The sequence below is a fragment of the Sciurus carolinensis genome, chromosome 8 (genome assembly GCF_902686445.1).
Source record: "Sciurus carolinensis chromosome 8, mSciCar1.2, whole genome shotgun sequence".
Taxonomy (NCBI): Eukaryota; Metazoa; Chordata; class Mammalia; order Rodentia; family Sciuridae; genus Sciurus; species Sciurus carolinensis.
In genome coordinates this window covers 138,180,248-138,199,984 of record NC_062220.1, presented here as the reverse complement: position 1 = coordinate 138,199,984, position 19,737 = coordinate 138,180,248, and the positions used below count along the sequence as shown (strand labels likewise).

General features: G+C 70.1%; 1 protein-coding gene across 21 annotated transcripts in view; it reads left to right on the top strand.

Moving 5' to 3' along the window:
- Positions 1–19,737, top strand: part of Ncor2 (nuclear receptor corepressor 2) — a 137,257-nt gene that overhangs the window by 26,853 nt on the left and 90,667 nt on the right. For all 21 annotated transcript variants that reach the window (XM_047562872.1, XM_047562874.1, XM_047562877.1 and 18 more), the window contains exons 2-4: positions 10,741–10,945; positions 14,305–14,429; positions 15,969–16,146. In XM_047562872.1, the coding sequence (XP_047418828.1) occupies positions 10,841–10,945; positions 14,305–14,429; positions 15,969–16,146 (408 nt within the window). In that variant the 5' untranslated portion in view covers positions 10,741–10,840. The remainder of the gene's footprint in view (positions 1–10,740; positions 10,946–14,304; positions 14,430–15,968; positions 16,147–19,737) is intronic.

The window sequence follows — 19,737 nt, the reverse complement described above, 5'->3', positions numbered from 1 at the left end:
CAGACACGGGGACAAGGGCAGAAGAGCGGGGTCTGCGTCCTGCTGGACACGTCCCTGCCGTGTGGCCCGGGACAGGCCCCTTCACATCCCGGCTCACTTTTCCTGTGGGCAGGTGGACGCGGTTCTGGTCCCCACCTTCCCGGGGTGTGACCTAAGGGAGCTGATAAAATGGGCCTCTGGCTCCTGGGAGGCCCGAGAGCTGGCCTGGCCTCGGGTGCTGGTGTCCAGGAAGGACAGCAGTCAGATGCGGGTGCGAGTCCGGCCTGCGGCCTAGAGGAGGCGCTGGAGGCCACGTGGGGCCAGACGCAGCTGGATCCGGGTGAAGTCCCGTCCCCGTCCTCCCCTCGGCAGCCTTCCGTCCTTGGGACGAGCGTGGCCTGGTGGCAGGAGAGGAGCTCTTATCCGGGGCTCTCCTGAAAGCCTGCTCTGCCCCTCTCCCTGGCCGCCCACGCCAGCCCCCGCCAGGTCCCCAGCACAGCGCCCACGTGGCCTGGGGGCCAGACCTGGAGGGATGCTGGCCCTTGGTGAGGAGGCCGGTGTCCCGTGTCTGTAAAGGGCACTGGATGCTGGGCCGCTGGCTGGCTCGGGGCCTCCCCTCTGGCCAGCAGGAGTCAGCAGGGAGATCCCTGGCCTGAAGGCCATCCCTGCTAGCGGCCTGCCGTCTGAGTCCTTGGACCTCCCCTGGGACTTTGGGTCCCCAGCCTCGCCGTCCGCTCGGCAGGGCCGTGGGGCTGTGCTGCGGCTGCCCCTGCCCTTCCTGAGGGCCCCGTGACCCGCTTTCCCCCACCGTGAAGGGCAGGCCGCAGGCGGGGAGGGGTCCACACAGCCTCCGCTGAGTGGCCGCCTGCCTGCGGGTGGCCGTCACCAGCATCCTGCAGTACCACGCAGCGCCGGGCCCAGCGCCAGACTCAGCACCGCCAGGTGAGGCCAGTCCCGGCAGCACCGCCAGGTCCGCCGTGCGCTCTGGAAGGACCGGGCGGGGCGGGGAGGGTGCTGGGTCCTGGGGCCCCGCTGGCCGGGGCTCGGGTGCCCCGTCTCGGGCGGGAGGACCTCTGGGCCTCGTGCTGTGCTGTCCTCGCGCCATGGGAGGGCTTGGCGCTGGTGTGACTGCCGGGTCTCCTCTCTGTTCCAGCACCAGCCACAGGAGGGACGGTGCCCCCTGACCCCGGGTGAGACTGGCCGATTGCCGTGAGCGGGCAGTTCACAGGGCTGGGCGGGGCGGCCGTCCAGCTAGAGCCTGTGCCCAGAGCCTCCGAGGGGCTTGTCCTCTGAGCCCAGGCTCCTCCTCCACGCTGCACCCTGGGCCAGGGCTGGACTCCTGGCATGAGGGTCTGGCAGCCTCGTCCCCTGGCCAGCCTCAGTTCTTCCCGGGGCCTCCACTAACACCCTGGTAGTGGGCTTCGGGCGACCCAGCCCGGGTCCCCAGGTGGTTAGGGTTAGGGTGAGGGTTAGGCCTTGGATCCAGAGGCCTCCCACGAGGTCTGGGCAGGGCTTGCTTGTGCCAGCTGTTCCTGAGCAGCCAGGCGGGTCCCAGCGGGCACCTGCAGGCTACCCGAGGGAGACTCCCGCCCGTGGGGAGGGGCCAGGGAAGGACTCGGAGGTGTCCCTGCCTCTCAGCCTCTTGGCTGTCTCTGGGAGACCCAGGCATGGCCCTGCCCCAGGACCTTTGTGCTTGCTGTGTGTGCTTCCTGGAACACCCTCTCTGAGACCCCTGTCCTCCTGAGAGTGGCCGTATGGACTGGCTGGTGGTGTGGTGAGGTCCGTGGCCTCCACCCGCTCCCACCTCTGCGTGTTCTGTGGCTGCGACTCACAGCCTGGGGCTTCTGACTTCAGACGGTGTCCAGGGTCCAGACTGGCAAGTGGGTGGGCGAGGGCCGCTCCTGGCTGCTGAGGGCGCCCCAGGACCCTGCGCGGCTCTGCTCAGGACCCCCACCTCCCGGGCCCCCCTTCTGATGTCGAGGGGATGTGTCTCCCCGGAAGACCGGGGACCGCGTGGACCTGCGCCCACCCGGGGGTCTGCCCACGTTGGTGGCTGTGGGCATCAGCACAGGCGTGTCTGACTCAGTGCCCAGGGCTGTGGCCCGGCCCGTCCTTCCTGGCCAGCACGGCTCTGGGTGCCCGCGTGTGGTTCTGGGCAGCCCTGGGGGTCTGGGAAGTCCTGCACTTGCTGACCGCCTTGTGGGACGCCCGCATCCCCAGCCAGACTGCTGCCCCCCGATACCGCGGGGGCGGGCAGCAGCAAAGTGGGGTCCCGGGAGGCGCAGGGAAGGGCGCGGCCTGCCAGCTGGGCGTTTGGGGTCGAGGCCTGAGTTTTCTGCAGACCTCTGTTTATTTGTCCTTCCAGCAGCCCTGGGACCTGGGCGTAGAGTCACCTTCTCCTGTTGAGGCACAGGGAGGGTAGGTGGCCTGCCCAAAGACACACAGCCTCAGACGGTAGATGCATTCTGTGGCCTGGTCGTCCCCAGGAGGCCCTCCTGTCCCTCGTCTGGGGCGCGTCCTGTTTGCTGGGGAGCCGCGCTCCGACCTGGGAGGACCCCTCTCCCAACTGAGGGAGCCAGAGGGCCGGTTTGGCCCAGATCTGGGGCTCGGAGATGCCCAAGTTCTTCTGGAAGTCCGGGGGTGGGTTTCCAAAAGTCCCTCAGAAGCTGGGAGTCCTCAGAGCCACCCCTTCGCGGTCGTTTGCATGACAATGGGCCCTTTGTGGCCGGGTCCAGCCTCCTTCCCAGGCTAACAGCAGGGCCCTCTGTGGGGCCAGAGCCGGGTGGGCGGCCTGGGGCTGGGCCTGGGCCAGGGCCCCTTCCGGGGTCCCGCCTCCCGCGGGCCATAGTGCCCGCTGGGGCTCTGGGGCGTCCCGGGCAGCCGCCGCTTGGCCTGTGCCCGGGAGTCCCTGCCAGCCGGCTCCCCAGCGCGTGTGAGAGCCCCGGTTTCCTGAGCCGAGGCCCGCGCCCCTCCTGCCGCGTGGGCCGCGGGGAGGCCCGTTCCCACCGCCAGCAGGAGGCTGACCAGGCCGGGGCTGGCGCAAGGGTGGGAGCGAGGCCCCGAAAGACACCCGTGTCCCAGCCGGGCCCTGCACACGTGGCCAGTGTCCGTGACAGACAAGGGGAGCCGAGCAGGCCCCGGACCGCGGAGCCTCCAGAGCTGGGCGGACGGCCTGCCAGGGCCCTGGGTGGAGGCTCCCAGCCTCCGGGGCTCCGGGAAAGAGCCGTCGTGTGACGCTGAGGTCATTTTTATGGCAGCCAGAACCCCAGGTCTCCGGGTTCAGGTGACCAGCCCTGGGTGGGCCAGGCCTGGGTGTCCAGGACAAAGTCAGGGACCAAGAGAGTCCAGCCCCTCCAGGGAGGAAGAGAACATGCCTCCCACACCAGGAGGCCCTGTCCACAGCCCTAGAGGGCCTCTGCGCTCTCCACTGCCCGCAGTCCTGTCCTGCCAGAGACTCGGGGACCCAGCAGGCGGAGGCTCCCCGGGCCCTGAGCGCCGGTTGCGGTGAGCCTTCCCTGGCCAGGAGCCCTGAGAAATGGAGAGCTGAGGCCCGGGAGGCAGGCCGCCGGTGGAGGCCACACAGCTCCCTGTGGCTGCGGGTGGGCTGGCACTTCAGCTCCCCCAGGGGAGTGTGGAGACCCTGGCCAGGGTGGCGTGTCAGCGGGGCCTGCTCCCTGGTGCTGGGGACCCCCGGCCGCCTGTCATGGGCCTTGGGGTGGGTGGCACCTGAAGCCTGGTGGCGAGGCTGCGGCCTTCCCTGTCCTCCTGGGCCCAGGCGGGTGGTTCCCCCGGCCCTGGGGGACTGGAGGGGACGCGGAGGTGTCCACACCAGCTGCCGCAGCTCCTGGGCACTGCTGAGAGCGGACGCGTCTGCACCGTGAGTGCAGGGTGGGTGGCTGCCAGGGGTCCCGGCTGCAGCCTGGAGGGGAGCTGGGGTCTCCTGCAGCCTGAGCAGGGAGGCAGAGGCGAGCTGGCCCAGGACGCAGTGGTCAAGGTGGCCGCTGGGAGGGCTTGCTGTTGGCCTGGAGTAAGCTACTTACCCTCTCTGTGCCCATGTGCTGTATGACGACGGGACCTGCCTCAGGGACGTGATCTGACGCCACCTGAAGCTGGTGGGTGCAGTGGGAGGGGCTGGCCACGTCAATGACCGGGCGGCGAGGTCTCTTCGGTCCCTCGCAGCGACGTTTGGGGCCTGGAGGAAGTGCTGTCTTCCCGCTGCCCTGCGCTTGCTGCTGAGGAAACCTCAGTCTCTGGTCCCTGGCCGGAGGGGCTGGGCAGAGGGGGATGTCCGCACAGCCCAGCGGGGTGGGTCCAGGCTGTCCACCTGGGGTGGCCCCTTTCCCATGCTAGGAACAGGTGCCCATTTGACAGTCCAGGAGACGGAGCCCGGCAGGGCTGGGTGGGTGTGCTGGGGTGCAGCCCATCTGGCCTCTGGCTGTGGACGGTGCCTCCGGCCAGCCCGGCCTGGCCTCCGTACCAGCGCATGTGCTGTGGCCGCCTAGCAGATGGCCTTCTGGGAGAGCGCGGGATGTGCCTCCAGAAACCCAGGCCGGGCCGCGTTAGCGCCGGCAGCCTGGGTGGGGTGTGGAGCTCCGGGGCGGGGCAGACCCGAGTCAGGCTGAGCGGGGCGGCTAGCGGGCAAGGCCGCTGCCTGTGTCCCCGTTAGAGCCACAGACAGCTCAGCGCTGGCGCTGGAGACGCCACTGCCCCTCCAGGGCCAAAGGCCAAGGAAGCGCTGAGCAGCCCCTTCCTCCTGGGCGGGGTGTCTGGGGGCTCCCAGAGGGTGGAGAGCCGACCCCAGGGAGATCTGTGCCCCTCAGAATTTGGGTTTTAGTGGGTGCTACTTTCCATCTTTTGGCCATGGGCAGACTTCCTGTTTCTCCTGCGTTTAGCACAAATGGCTCATGTAACTAAAGCTTCAGGCACAGTTGGATCCAGGTGCTCTCGTGTTTAGCCTGAGTGGAAGGAAAGCTTGTCCTTCCTGATGCTCCAGCAAAACTCCCGGGAGAGGGTTTGTTGGCTCAGCCTCAGGATCACGCCCTCCCCAAACCAGCAGCTATGTCGGAGCGGCTTGATGGACGCCTGACACGGTGCAGGGGGTGGCCGCCCACGGGCAGTCAGGTGTGGGATCACAGAGTAGGTGCCAAGTGGGCCACAGGTCGCATCTGTGGCCACAGCCGGCCTGCTCGGTGTGTTGAGGACCGGGCCAGGTCACCATCCCCACTGACCTCCTGCGTGTGACCACTGGGCTAGAGGAGTCCCCATGGCTCCTGGACAGGCGGGCCCAGCTGGCCAGCGGCTGGTATGAGGGGGCCTCATGGTCCGGGCTGCCCACGTCCGACCTTCCTGCCGCTCCTTCCGGCCCTGCCTCTGCCTCTCACGTCCTGGAGCCTGGGCTGCGTCTGGGCGTCAGGGTGGGGCTCTGGCTGGGTCTGTGGTCAGTGCGTCCAGAGCTCCGTCAGGGGCTCGTGCGCATCCGTGGCCGTCCTGAGCCCTGGCGCGGCCCCAGCTCCCCTCCTCCTGGCCTGTGCTCCTGTCCCTGGCTCAGGTCCTCCCTGGCCCTGTGGGTCCATGCTGGTCATCTGCTTGGGGCCAGGACCCTGAGGCACGTGTTGACCCTGCTCCCTGCAGCGGCCACTGTCCAGACCCAGGTGGCTACAGCCCAGCGTGGCCTCTGCGCTCACTTCTGACCTGGAGCCGTTGGTGCAGGGCCTTAGGCCTGGCTCCCGGCACTGCCCGTCACTGCCCGCCACTGCCTGCAAGTCAGCCTGGGCCTCAGCCCGAGGGGCAGGGCTCCTGGGAGGTGCAGGCTGGGGTCCACAGGGGAGCGCGGGCAGGAGGGCGGCTGCTCGGAAGGGCTGAGCCGCTGGCCGCCAGCAGGACGGCCTTCCCGGCCTCCCTGCCCTCTCGAAGCTCATGTGTGGCCAGCGTCCCCAGAGACCTGCCCTGAAAAGCTGGGATGACCCTGTGGGTTCCACAGAGAACCGGGAGGTGGAGCCGCGTCCGGCAGCTGCGCTGGGGACGTGGGGCCAGATGTTGGTGGCGAGCAGGGCGCAGCGGGGACAGAGCCCCTCGGCGGGGCCGGCGCAGTGCCCAGCACTGGGCTCGGGGCAGGAGGGCTGGTGGTCTGGGCAGCACCGGCTCCCTCGAGCCCCGACAGGGCAGCAGGAGCCCAGCGAGCATCGGGTGCCGGCCCTGGTGGGGCCGTGCCCTGGGCAGCGGCAGATCTGCAGCTGCGGGAGCCGTCCCCATTTAGTGCCCCCGTCCACGCCCGTCCACGCCCGTCCCCGCCCATCCCCGCCCGTCCCCACCCGTCCCCCTGCAGCTCTGCCTCCTCTCTGCCCTGGGCTCCGCCCGGCCCCCTCTGCAGATGGGGTCATGCTCCCCCGTCCTTGGTGACCAGCGCCTGTCGCTGGGTCTCAGGTGGCCTTGTCCTTCCCATCCAGATGAGGAGGTGGGAGACGGGCTCAGCCCTCGGCCGCCAGAGCCCTGGGTCCTGGCCTTGACCTGGCCGCCTTGGCCTCTGGAGCTGGCCACACGGGCCCAGCCAGCTGCAGGGCGCTGACCCTGCCCGTCACAGCCCAGGCCAGAGAGCTGCTGCGGGGTCCCCGCCCGCTGTCCAGGTGCTGCCTCTTCCCCAGTCCCCGTCCTCTGCGCAGATCGCTGAGCTGCATCAGGTGGGAGCCGCGCTCCCCCAGGGCACAAGGAGGGAGGGCCAGCGGCTGTGCGCGGAGCCTGGGAGGCCACGGAGGCCGCGACCAGCGCCCTCGTGGAGCGGGGATCCTGACGTGTGGGGAGGGCTGCGACTGGTTTCTCTCCCTCCTAAAGTTAAAGAGGAGCAGAGGAGGAGGTACGGTGACAGACCTGACCGTGGCCAGGAGCGGGGGTGCCCGCGTGCCAGCTGAACTGCCACAGGGCCGGCTGCCAGTCCCCAGCGCCACTGCCCTTCTCGCTTGGCCTCAGTGCGGCAGGCCGGGGCAGGGGCCAGGGAAACCAGCCACTTGGTGCCACTCTGAACCTCAGTGTCCTCATCTGTTGCGTGGGCTGGTGTGTTTGGTGCTGGCAGCAGAGCCTGGCCCATTCGGGGCAACAAGCCTGGCTGTGGCAGAGGGGGACCCGCCGCTGGGTGGAGTGAGGGTGTCTCAGGGCTGCAGGCAGCAGCTGGGGACAGTGGGTCCTTTCGGGGCTGAGACCCTTCTTAGGTGGGGCAGGTGGTGGGCCGTGTTTCGAACCTGCCTGTGCGTTCCCCAGGACATTGGCGTGGGATGCGGCATTGAGGGTCTCAGGAGCTGCGGGCTGGGTGTCCAGCTAGGGAAGCGCGCCCAGAGTGTCGGCTCCCTGCCCCCTGCCTCAGAGAGGGCTGGCGCTCCCTCCGTAGTGAGCCCTGCTCCCAGCCTGGGTCTGCGTGGCACTGAGAGGGCTGGCGCTCCCTCCGTAGTGAGCCCTGCTCCCAGCCTCCGTCTGCGTGGCGCAGAGAGGGCTGGTGCTCCGCCTCTGCAGTGAGGGAGCTGGCCCTTTGCTCCCCTCCCTGTCCCCACAGCGTCCCAGGCAGTACCAGCCGAGCTCTTGAGCTAGGAGCAGTGTGGAACCTGGATCCCAGAGAGGACCAGTACCTAGCCCAAGGGCACACAGCTGTGAAAAGGGTGGAGTTGGAACCTGAGGTCCCCTTTCCAGGACGGGCAGCTCACGGGCAGCTGGGGACTGGTTGAGGGGGAGGCTAGACTGGAGTGGCTCCCAGAGGGCACCCCTTCCCTAGTGACGGGCCTGACGCAGCTCAGCCTCCGTCACCCCACCACCTGCTGTCGCAGGTGAGGCTGAACCCCTTGGAAGGGGCCTGCCTGGGGGAGAGCTGGCAGGTGGGCTGCAGGGGGTGGCAGGGAGAGGGCAGCTTGGAACTCAGGTGAGGGGGTGGGGGGCGTTCCTGGGAAACAGCAGTGAGGTGGAGCCTGAGGGTCCACCAGCCCAGCAGGACAGGAGAGAGGCCCGGAACCTGGCTGTGCTGAGCCCCGCCAGCCAGGCAGGGCATATAAACGAAGGCAGCTGCCCAGGAGGGGATGGGGCCGAGGAGGGCTAGTGAGCCCATTGGGCGTCCATAGCCCCTGCTGACCTTGGGACCGGTTGTGAGTGGACTCGGACGCCAGGCGCGCTCTGCTCGAGCAGCCTTGTCCTGGTTGTGTGTGTGCAGTGCGCCCCTGGACCGCGTGGGGTGACGGCCGTGCTCCGTGTGCGTTTCCAGTCCTGCACGTCCTCTCCAGGGGCTGTGCCAGAACTTGCCACCCGGCAGGAAGCCGCCTGACCCCGTCGGGCCCTCGCGCCCGCTGCCGGGCGCCCTGCACGTCCTCCACACCGGCCGCAGCCCCTGCTGTCCGTCCACAGGCCAGCCTTCCCTCCCTCCCTGGACCCGCTGCCCCCTCCCGACTGCCCCGTCCTGCCCGGCGGCTTCCTGTCAGGCTTTCTCTTAAATCTGGCCCCGGACGAAGCTGAGGACAGGAGGGCGGGACCTGGGCGGTCAGCAGAGGCCCAGCTCTGCCCCTGCGAGGAGCTGACCAGGGCAGGGCGGGGGCCCAGCTTGTGGTGGACCCGCAGAAGCTGGGGGCCTGTGCCCAGCGTCCAGGGCCGCCCACTGCCCGAATCTCATCCAGTGAAGGAGGTCGGAGGAGCCAGGGCCAGCGAGGCCCGGCCACCTTAGCCGCTCTGCGTGGCGCCCTCACGGGCCATGGCCAGGCGCTGCCCTGCTGTGGCAGCGACCTCCCCTCCCCGAGGCCGCGCTGGCCCTCCCTGGACGGCTCCTGGCCTCTGGCTCGGGACCGCGGCCACGCTGCCCCCGGTGGGGCCTTCTTCTCCGGCCATCGCCGCTCACCGGTGGCGACCCTGCCGCTGGCCTGTGGGGTCCTGGGCAGCCGGTTAACCGAGGGCGCGCTGGACGCAGAACGTGGCACCTGCTGGATGCGGGCGTGTCCCCGTCCCTGGTGGGGGCGCTGGGGTGCCGCCTGGCGAGGGGCGGCCGTCGGACGTGCCCTGCTCCTTGGCTTGGCGCCGGGTCTCCGTGTGTGGGACGCACTCGTGTGTAAAGCCTAGGGTGAGTGGCAGGTTGTGACGGGCGGTGACGGGACTGCGGGCAGGGGTGGCCGGCGGGGCTCCCCACCTGCTCTGCTTGGGACGACCCACTGTGCAGTGATGGAGCTGCGGTCCAGAGAGGGCCACCCGCCGGCCCAGGCCACACAGCTGGGCGACGTGGAGCAGGGCTGGTTCCCCTGTGCGGTTGGGGTGCGGCCGCCGCACCAGCGGGAGGGCAGGCCCTGTGGGCCCCGGAGGCTCTGCGCTGAGCGTTCGCAGGCCCCCGGCCGCCTGGGAGACGCTCCTGCCGTGGCGCCTGCTCTCCTGTGGCCGGTGGTGCTGGTGGCAGGAGACGGCCTCCCGGTGCGGGTGGCGAAGGCGGGAGGCACGGCGCAGCTCAGAGCTCCCCTCACCTGGGCACGGCGCCCCCAGGGCCGCCTCCTCCCCCAGCTCTGCCCTCCTGCTGGCCGGCAGCTCCCCTCGGCAGGCCCGTCTCCAGGTGGCCCTCCGCTGCGGTCCCCAGCCTAGATCCCACCAGAGCGCCTGCCTGGTCTCCCCCCGGCCTGCAGGTCTCCAGACCCACCCTCACCGGCTGGGCTGGGCCTCGCGCCCAGTCCTCCGCCAGTCCCGGCCTGGCACGCAGGGATCTGATTGGCCAGACCCGAACCACGTGACCGTGGCTGGAGCCAGGGAGGAAGGTCAGGCCCACTCTGGTGGAGGGCCAGTGAGTCCTAGTGGCCTCTGGCCTCCCTGCCAGCCTCCCTCCACTGTCGTCCCCCGGGCTGGTCACCTCTCTGGAGGAGGGCAGCTGCCAGCTCCGGGACGGGGTGGGGGCGCCGTGTGCAGCTACAGGGAGCCGGGTCTGCTCCTTTTCCCCTCCTTGCCACTGACCCCTTGTGATGCTGCCCTGGCCTCTGCCTTGTGTGGCCTCATCCAGGAGCTGGGCTTGCCCCGGAGGTGCCTGGCTCACACGCCATCCTGGGCCTGACCGGGCGGGCAGGGCCTCTGTCTGGAGCCACTGACTCCTGAGCAGAGGCCAGCAGAGCAGGGCAGGTGGTGGGTCCTCAGGTCCTGGGCTGGGCAGCTTCCCTGCTGGTCCCGCGGCCCCGACTGCCTGGGTCTCGGCCGCTGTCTCCAGGGAGGCTGGGAATGGCTTCTCCCAAGAAGGCACCCTTCACCCGCCTAGAAGCCTCTGGCCCTCCTGCCCAGGACACAGGCCTTCCCTGGAGTGGCCCTTGTGTCCTGGGCCCTGACCCAGCGTGCTCTGGGCTGACTGCCTGTCTGTCCCTCTCCGTGTCATGACGTCACCCTCTGAAGGCCGTGGGGAGGCCCTAGCAGCCCAGCCTTGCCCAGGTCACGCTGTGACCAGAGGCCTCCCGAGCTGACCCTGGCCACACCTCCTGTGCTGGCAGGTTCTGGGGACAGGCTGGGCAGCCACCAGCTGGAGCTGCCAGGGGCTTTTGGAGAACCTTGCCCGGGGACATGGAAAGTCCCCGAGGCTGTGGGGCGCAGTGGCAGCCGCCTGTGGGGGACGGTGCCAGGGTCGCAGCCACTGGGCCTCGGGCCAGGGCCCGGGTGGCGGGCAGCGTGTCCCTGTGGCCGTGCTGCCGGCGGGTGGTGGATGGGGGTCCGCCGGGGGCGGCCGGCCATTGTGGCCCTGCGTGGCTGCTGCCCTCCTGCTCACCTGTTCTCTCTTCTCCACAGGAGCTTGTGACAGGGGGGCCCGTGGTCAGGTGACGAGGACCGGCGGCAGCCCTTAGTGCTGGTTACGAGTTTCCAGGGCCTGAGGCCCAGCGCCTGCGCCATGTCGGGATCCACGCAGCCCGTGGCACAGACGTGGAGGGCCACCGAGGCCCGCTACCCGCCCCACGGCATCTCCTACCCCGTGCAGATCTCCCGACCCCATGCGGTAAGGGTGTGTGCCTGGTGCTCTTGGGAGCGCTCGCTTCTGCTTTTTTGCTCCCCTGGGATCAGGCCGCTGTGGCCTAGGACACCCCCGGAGTGGGCCCCTGTCAGAGCTCGGTGCCTCCACGCCCTTCCAGGCCTGGGCAGGTGGTGGATGCTGCACTCCCATCTTTAAAGCCGGACACCGGGCCGGGCGGGGTGGCTCACCCTGTCATCCCAGGAATTTGGGAGGCTGAGGCAGGAGGATCACAGGGGCAAGGCCAGCCTCAGCCACTTGGGGAGACCCTATCTCAAACTAAGAGAGCAAACTGAGAAGGTGTTGATTGACACTCGGGTCTGCACACAGTGAGGCTCCCGCTATGCGCTACCCACACGGCCTCCCTGTGCTCCCGGCTCTGGGTTTGGGGTGGTCTTCTGGGCCAGGCACTCCCTGTGGTGAGGCCCGAGGCCGAGAGGCTGAGGCCAGCACCCTGGTCTGGACGCCCCGGGGGCAGTGCCTGCCTGGGAACGGGGGTCTTGGTGGGGTCCGCCTGCACCAGGGGCCGTTTTCCGCTTCGCGTCTCATTGGGCCTTGAACCGCGGGCACTTGTTGGGCACCTGCCGTGCAGACGTTGTGCACCTGGCCTCCCACAGCTGGGCCCAGGTGCCGCAGAGCGGCTGTGGGCGCACGGCCGGCTGGAGGAGAGGCCGCGTGCTGAGCTCGGCCGGCCGGCGGGGCCCCCAGGACCGCCCGGTCCCCAGCCGCGGCAGGACTGCAGCAGAGCCCGTGAGCCTGCGTCCCGGTGTCCGGGGTGGTGGCCCTGCCGCCTGCTCGCCCGGGGGCCGCGGAGCTCTTGCTCTAGGTGGCGAGCGTTTCCAGGCCAGCGGGCGGACAGGCCACTCCCCTAGGGTGGGTACTGGACCGTGTGTGTCCCGAGGGCCCAGGGCGCCGTCTGCCCGTGTTCTTGGGCCAGGCCTGCGCCTGCCTGTGTGCCGTGCCCGCCCTCTGCTCGTCTCCGGGTGCCCCCCAGCCTCGGGGAACCCTTGGCTCCTGTGGCCCCTGCCCTCACGCCGCTCCTCCTGCCCTTTGCCCCAGCTGTGCCCTCTCTTGGCGTCTGGCGTCACTGGCTGCCCCTGGCACCTCCCACTGTCCTGCAAGGCCAGCGGTGACGTGGGATGTGGCTGGGTGGTGGCCCTCCTGTGGGTGTCCCTCCCAGGACATCTGTGGGGCCGTCTGACCGAGTCCCCGGCTCGTCCCTTGGATGGCAGGAGCGAAGGCCCTGGTGCTGGGCCTCGCTGTCCCAGAGAGGCCCAGACCTGAGCTCCAGAGGTCCCCGCTGCCCTGCCCACCCTGCACCCCTCGGCTTGGGAGGATGGGGGCAGAAAGAAAGGGAAGCGGGGGCCCGGCAGGTGCCGTCGGGGCACAGCCGCCGGGCCGAGTCCTGGCCCTGGGGCCCAGCGTGCCTCCCCAGAGGCCCCTCCGGGCTGCCTGCGGTCACGCTGAGGGCAGGCCCGGCCGGACGGCTGTGGGGAGCGCCTGCAGACCGTGGCCTGGCCGGGTCCGCCTGGACGCCTGCTCAGCCGGGCCGGGGTCCTGTGGCTGGCCGGCGCCTGGTGTCGCTCCAGGGGCTGCTGTCCAGGTTCGGGCTCTCTGGGCCCCTTGCCGTCCATCTCCTCAGCGTTGGGACCCCACGTCTCCCCTGAGGGCCCAGTAACGAGGCGTCCACAGGGCGGCGCACCTGCTCCCTGCTGCCTGTGGTGCCCAAGGCCCAGGGATTCCGCCCTCTCCCTGGCCTGGGCGCCCGGGGCCCTCGTTTCCTCCCGTCTGGTCTGGGACGGTGTCCTTCGGGCGGGAACCGAGTCCAGGCGCCCGCCTTGCTGCCCCGGGGCCCTGGGCCACCTGGGCCTCCCCGCGCCTTAGGTAGAGGAGCAGCCTAAGTGGACGTGGCCAGTGTTGTTGGCGTGGTGACAGCGCCGCGCAGGCTGCCGTGACGCGGCCGGGCGTAGCCAGACCCCGTGACCCCCGTGGCCTCCCTGGTCAGTCCCTCCAAGTCTTGCTTTCCCGGGCAACTTTGGTATGGCCCAGGCGTGGAGGCCAGAGTGGGCACCCATGGAAGGGACCCCTTCTGGCCGCCGGGAAGCTAGGGCCGGAGCCTGCGCTGCGGCCTCCCAAGCCCTGTGGTGGGCGCTGTCCTGCAGGGGCGCCTGGGGAGACTGTCCCCGCACCCGGGAGCTCTGCCAAGCTGCCCAGGCCCTGCCCACGGGTGCCCATTTCAGAGCCGAGGCAGCGAGGTCCCAAGGGTCTGAGAGCAGGACGGGCCGCGCCCCTTCCCGCGGCGTGTCCCGTCCCCCAGCCTGCGGGGCCTCTGACTCTCGGAGTCAGGAGCCCGAGGAGAAGAGCGGCTGCGTCTTTGGGCCGCTCCCCATGGCGGAAGGTGAGAGGACGAGGCGCTGCCCGCGCGGCCCCGCCGATGGCGATGCCGTCCGGCAGGCGAGCGTCGATCGGGTCAGCAGAGCCCCGTCTCCTGGGTGGAGCGAGGCTGGACCATCGTCCACTTCCCAGACGCTTCCTGGTCTCCAGCCGGGGAGCACGTGCCGGCCAGCGCCCACCACGCCTGCTGACGCTCACTGTCCTGGACGGGAGGGACGCGTGGCCAGGGTGGATCTGCCCTTGGGGCAGGTCCGGGCGCCTGGCCCCTGGCCCTGCCGTCCCGGTTGGACCGCAGAACATGGGCGCTGGGCCCATCCCCATGCCTGGTGCCACCAAAAGTGGTCGGAAAAAACAGGACAGTGCAGAGCACGGGCCGTGTGGCTGGTCCCCGGAGGCGCCCGGGTCCCTTGCGCTGGGCGGCCGGGCCCTGGCCGGGGCCTGGGGCTGGGACGGGTGCACGGGGTCCTCTGACAGCGGAGCGTCGCCCGGCGGCCGGGGTGGCCTGGCGCTGTGCTGCTCGGAACCCGGTCCTCACCGCTGGCGGTGCTGGCCACCCCTCCTCCTGTGGCCACGGCACTGGCCGCGCCTGCCCAGCCTCAGTTCTGCCTCCTCCCAAGCTCCCGCTCCTCCGGGAGCACCGTCCCCGTGTGCCTGCGGCCTGGTCCAGGGGCAGTGGTGGCTGCCGTCCGCTGCCCGCCCTGCCTGGCAGCCCAGGGCTGGAGGGTGGGCCCCGGACCCCGTGCGGCCCAGCCCCTCTCCTCGCCCGCGGCCGGGGCGGGTGGTGCAGGCAGGGTCCACCACGGGCAGCCCGTGGCTGGGACGGGCCCTGTGGTGCGTCCTCCCCAGCTCCGCGTGCCGTCTGGACTGTGGGCGCCGTGGAGGGCACGGGGTCCCAGGAGGGTGGGAGGACAGGCCTGCTGGACGTCCCCGCGCTCACGGCTGCCCCTCCTTAGGACGTGGGGCTGCTGGAGTACCAGCCCGCCCGGGACTACGCCTCGCACCTGTCGCCCGGCGCCATGATGCAGCCCCCGAGGAGGAGGCCCTCCCTGCTGTCCGAGTTCCAGCCCGGGAGCGAACGGTGAGCAGAGGCCCAGCCCGTGGCGGGGCGGAGGCTGCGGGCCGCGCCGGGGGTCCAGGCCGGGTTTAGGTGAGGGCTGTCCACTGCGCCTGCCCTTGACTTCCTGTGGCCCTTGCCTTCTGGCGTGGCCTCCATGGGTGTGTGGCTCTGGCGGGAGAGCTGGCCACTATTGGGGGACACGTCCACCCCAGTGCGCCTGCCTGGGGCCCCTTCCTCCCATCCTCTCCCTTGGCTGCAGTTGGCAAGGGGCCCGTTGGCAGCAGCCCTGGGGCAGGGCCCTGCTTCCCCATGTCCACGGAGGGCCAGCACCTGGACTCTCCTCCTGCTCCCAGCCCACGGACTGTCAGGCCTGGACACCTGACCCCCCCAGCCTCTTGACATCTGTGGAGACCCTGGTTCCAAGCCAGGCCGTCTCTGAGTTCTGGGGGGACGCCACTCTGCCCACTGATAGATGCCCACCAGCCTCTTGCCAGGCGCCCAGCCCTGGCACAGCCCTGGGTTCTGAGGCACAGAGGGCCATCCGGACCCAGCTGTGGGAGGGGAGTGGCCACAGGGGTTGTCCTGCAGGTGTGTCCTGAGACACGACCCAGCCTAAGCGGCCGCTGGTAGCGTTCAGTCTCCACGCACTGAATGAGCACCCACCGCGTGCCCGTTGCTGGGATGCGGCAGTGAACAGGACCGGTTAAGAAGCTGCCCTGTGGGGTGAGGAGGCAGCCAGTAAGCTGCCGAGAACCCTGGCTGCGAAGAAGGTTGAAGTGGGTTGGGAGGGGCACGTGGCAGGGAGGCCACGCTGAGGACCAGGCGCCGCTCATGCTGACATGCAGGAGCAGGGTGGCTTGGAGAGAGCTGGAGTGGAGTGATCCAGGCAGAGTCCTCGCATGTGCAAAGGCCCTGAGGTGGGAACACAGTGGCGAGGTGAGCAGCAACCAGACCCGGCAGGGCCTGTGGGTGAGGGAGAGCTTGGGTTTTCCCTGGCACGTGGATAGAGATCAGCGAGAGCTGCCCAGACCTGTTGGCAGGTGGTAGCTGATCCCAGGAAGCGGAGTCTTGGAACCCCAGCTCAGCTGGTGTCCTTAAGCAAGGCCATGCCCTTTGGCAAACCAGGGAGGAGGATTAGAGCTGGGCGAGAGCGATCCAGCTGGGCGGCTCGCATCTCTTCCCGGGGCTGCTGGCCGAGCAGAGGTGGCCAGGTCAGGTCGGACGGCAGGAGTGCTGTGATCGCCCAGTGATGTCTGCCGGGGCTGGTGCGGAGGACGTGGCGTTAGGTGGTGCTCCCTGCTTCAGACCTGCAGCACTTTGGGGTCCGGCTGCGCCTGTGCGGCACCAGGGCTCTTGACTACGTGCAGCGTTGTTCAGTAGCCCTGGGGGACGGGAGGCTCTCGCCAGCCGCCTGGTCTCCTCCTCGGAGCCGCGGGGTATCTGTGAGGGCCAAGACGGCCTCTGCTTGGCCCTGCCCGGCCTGCACCTGGGCCCGCGGGGACGCAGCGGGGCCCGGGGCCTCAGCTGCTCCCGCCTGACGCCGTGCGCCCTGCCCTGCAGGTCCCAGGAGCTGCACCTGCGCCCTGAGTCCCACGCGTACCTGCCCGAGCTGGCCAAGTCGGAGATGGAGTTCATGGAGAGCAAGCGCCCGCGCCTGGAGCTGCTCCCCGAGCCCCTGCTGCGGCCGTCCACCCTGCTGGCCTCGGGCCAGCCCGGCGGCTCTGAGGACCTCACCAAGGTAAGGCCCAGCCCCGCTGGGCGCTAGGCTGACATGGTCGCCTGCCGATGATGGGTGGACGGGCAGGGGCACATGCCCAGGGAGAGGGTAACTTGGGCAGGGCGTGGAGTGGGCACAGGACAGGCGGGGGCACAGGAACGAGGCCTCTCTGCAGTGCCAGAGGAGGACAGGGCCAGGAGGTGTCCAGGTGACGGGAGCCTGTGTGGAGACCCCGAGGCAGGGGCGCTGGGGGCAGGAGCTGGGCCCTGATGGGCGGGCGGCCCGTGTCCAGCCTGCGCGCTCCCTGCTGGCTCCCGGTGGGGGTGCTTGGGGTGCAGCCTGCGTGGCACCCGAGCTCTGTGACCCTTGCTGGCCCTTCAGGGCAGGTAGCTGCCCCAGCCTGAGGCGGCCAGCGCCTCCAGCCTCCTGGAGGTGGGGTGTCTGGCCGGTCGGCCGCTTCTCAGGCTCCGGACACTGGGCTGCACTGAGGCCTTGCGGGGGGGTTGGGGAGTGCCCACCTGTTGGGCCCCCCGCTGCCTCTCGGGCATGGCCATTGCCCCTACGTGGCCACCAGCCCTCACCTCGGCCCTCCGTGGGCAGCTCCCGCTACGGGCCTCTGTCGGTCTTGCTCGGGGGCCTGGGTGCCGCTGGGCTGTGTCGATCCTCTGGGTTGATCTGGGCAGGGCAGAGCCGACCCCGTGTGGCAGGAGTCTGGGTGGCAAGTGTGGTCGTGGGCAGGTGAGGTGGGCGGGCCTGGGTGTCCCTGGTGCCCGGCTCCGGCAGGAGGCCGGCTTCCCTCCTGCTCTGTGGCGTGCCGTCTACACACCTGCCAGGTGCCCCCATGGCGGGTGAGGGTGGGTGCCGGTCGCCCGGGGGCTCTCGGGCAGGCGCTGTCCCCCGAGTGGCCACAGGAAGGCGAGGAACTCTACGGAGTGAAGGGGGGCTGAAGCCTGCTGCTGACCCCCACGGCAGCCCTGTCCTCCTGCTCTCGGGCTCTCCTGCCTCCCCACCTCGTGCCCCGCCTGGGTCCCGTAGAGGTGGGTTCCGTCCCCTCTGCCAAGCCGCACGTGCTGCCTGGACCTGCAGTGGCCTCCTCCAGGGTTCCCCCGCTCCTGCCCACCTGCCCCTGCGTGTCCCTTCCAGACGATAGCCAAGAGAATCTCGCGGAGGCGGCTGCCCTCCCTATCTGCGTATCTCAGGCAGGACGCAGTCAGTTCTCCTAGTGGCCTGCAGGTCTGGCGTGATCCAGCTCTGACCCTGCAGACCCCTCTTCCTGTAGTTCCCGGCCCACCCGGGAAGCCCTTGCACTCAGCTCCTGGGACGCGCTGGGAACGCCCAGCCCGGCCTTGGCAGTGGCCGTGCCCCTGGTCGGGACGTCATTGCGTCAGGAGCCCTTCTCCTTCCTGCGTGCCTTGGCTGCCCTGCTGGGCCCGGCTGGCAGTGGGAGACAGAGGCCCGCCCTGAGGCCTCTGCCAGCCCGTGGCCTCCCCACACCCTCGGCCTCTGTTGGAGTCCCTGCTGGGGGCTTTGTGGTGGAGCCCTGCAGTCGCATCTTGGGACGGGCACAGCTTGTGTCCCTCCCACAGCCTGGTGGCCTTGGCTGTTGACACCGTGACCCTAACGCCCTTCCAGCCCCGCCCCTTGTCCATCCCCAGTTCCCGCTACCCCTCGCCCCGCCCGCCCCGTGGCCTGGCTCGTCCGTCCTTGCGGCCGTCCCCTCTCCCTGCCTCTGTCCCCCAGCCACCCTCCGGTGGCCCCTGCCGTCCCTCTCTGCCCCACCCTTCTGCCTGTCCATCACGGGTCCTGTGTCTTGGGGTCATGCGGCCTCGTGGGTGGCTGGACAGGGCCACTCCACCGTGTGTCCAGACCGCGGGGTCTGCCTCCAGCACCCAGGGGCCCCGAGAGTCGTTCCTTCCTGGAACAGAGCAGGACCGAGAGGGACGTGTGCAGAGCTCGGCCTGTGGTTTGCTGCAGGGGGCCCTCGGCGGGGGCTGTGTCTGACTGTAGCCCCCGGGGTCACCCAGCAGCTTCAGAAGCCTCCTCTGACTGCCCAGCAGGGTGGGGACCGTGGCTAGGTGACGTATTCGGCCTGGTGCCTGGCCAGCTGCGTGTGATGGATCCATCGGGCTCCTCACAACTGTGGGGACACACGTGAGCTCACTGACAGGCCTCTCAGCCGCCAGTGAGGTCAGTGGTCATCTGGCTGCAGCACTGGGGGCAGGAGCCCGGCCACGGGAGGGAAGTGGCCCACTCAGGCCAGCTGGATCCTCCTCTGCCTGATGCCACCATGCAGCACTGAATGGTGGGATTTCAGGCCAAGCAGGCCCTTCAGTGGGAAGCCAGCAGGACGAGGCATCCACGCGATGACAAAGTGACATCGATTGAGCGCCAAGCAAGTGTCACTGCATAGCATCTTCCCAGCCCTGTGAGGCCGATGAGGTCAGGCCTGGGTCCCCGAGCAGAGGCCCAGCCCTGGAGAAGCGGGGTGGCGAGGGTCCGGCCCAGGCAGCTGCACTGCTGCCCGCCCAGCCCCCATCTGCGGGCTCCCTGGGGTCCCCGCCTGGAGTCCCCTGTGGCCTGAGTCTGATCTGCCTTCTGAGGAAGGCCGGAGTGGACCTCGGCTCAGCCTCCAGATGCTGGGCAGCAGGGTGGCGAGGAGGTCGGGGCCCGCCAGGCCTTGGTGTCCCCAGGGCACCTGGGACCCCAGGACTCATGCCTCGCTTAGAGCTCGGGACGGGGGTCCCTGGCTGCCCGCCTGGCTCTGTTGGCAGAGCGCCCAGCCGACCTGCGGGTCCCGGCCCCCGACTTCGGCCGCTGGCTCCTCCCGCTGGCGCCACCCTCCAGGGTCCGCGCCTCCACGTCTGCCTCTGTGCCAGTGGTTGCGTGTGCCCCCCTCGCGCCTGCCGCTTTGTGTCCCCGAGCCGTCCCTGTGGCTGCCTCCTTCCCGTCGTCCCTGGCTCTCCTCTGCTCTCCCACTCTGTCCCTCCTTGCTGGGCCCTGGCGGCGTCCTGGAGGGTGGGGACCGGCTGGCCGCAGCAGCGGGTCGGGCAGGCGGCGGAGAGCGGGGCGGGGCCTCCGGGCTGGGGAGCGTGTGGCCTCAGGGTTCCTCTGGAAGTCACCAGCTTCCTTTTAGGGGACGTCAGCGTTGTCACAAGGCACGGTCCCTGAGGGTCGGTGGCTGCCGGGGCGCAGACCTGCGTCTCCCTGGCCCGCAGGGTCCCACCTCCTCTCTGTGGAGTCCAGCGTCGGCTTCGGGCAGCGCTGGACTCCGGTAACATGCTGTCGCCCGGACCTGGCGCCTGGGTTCCTGCCGGCCCTTCCACTGCAGGCTCCTCCTCCAGGTCGCCCAGGGGTGCCGCGGGCTGGGTGGGCTGGCCGGCGTCTCCCGGGCTGCCCCACAGTCCTGGGCCACCCTGCGCTCTGGACAGTCCCTCCCTCGTTACCTGGACCGTTCACGCACAGCCCCTGGTGCAGGCGGGACTGTGGGCTGCATCCTCGGGCTCTGGCCCCATGGTGGCCACGGCTGGAGGCCGAGGCTGCTCCCTCGCCCCGCCCTGGGGGTGCCCTGGGGGCCACGCTGCTGACACAGGCTGGCCTCCTGCGGTGGGGGCT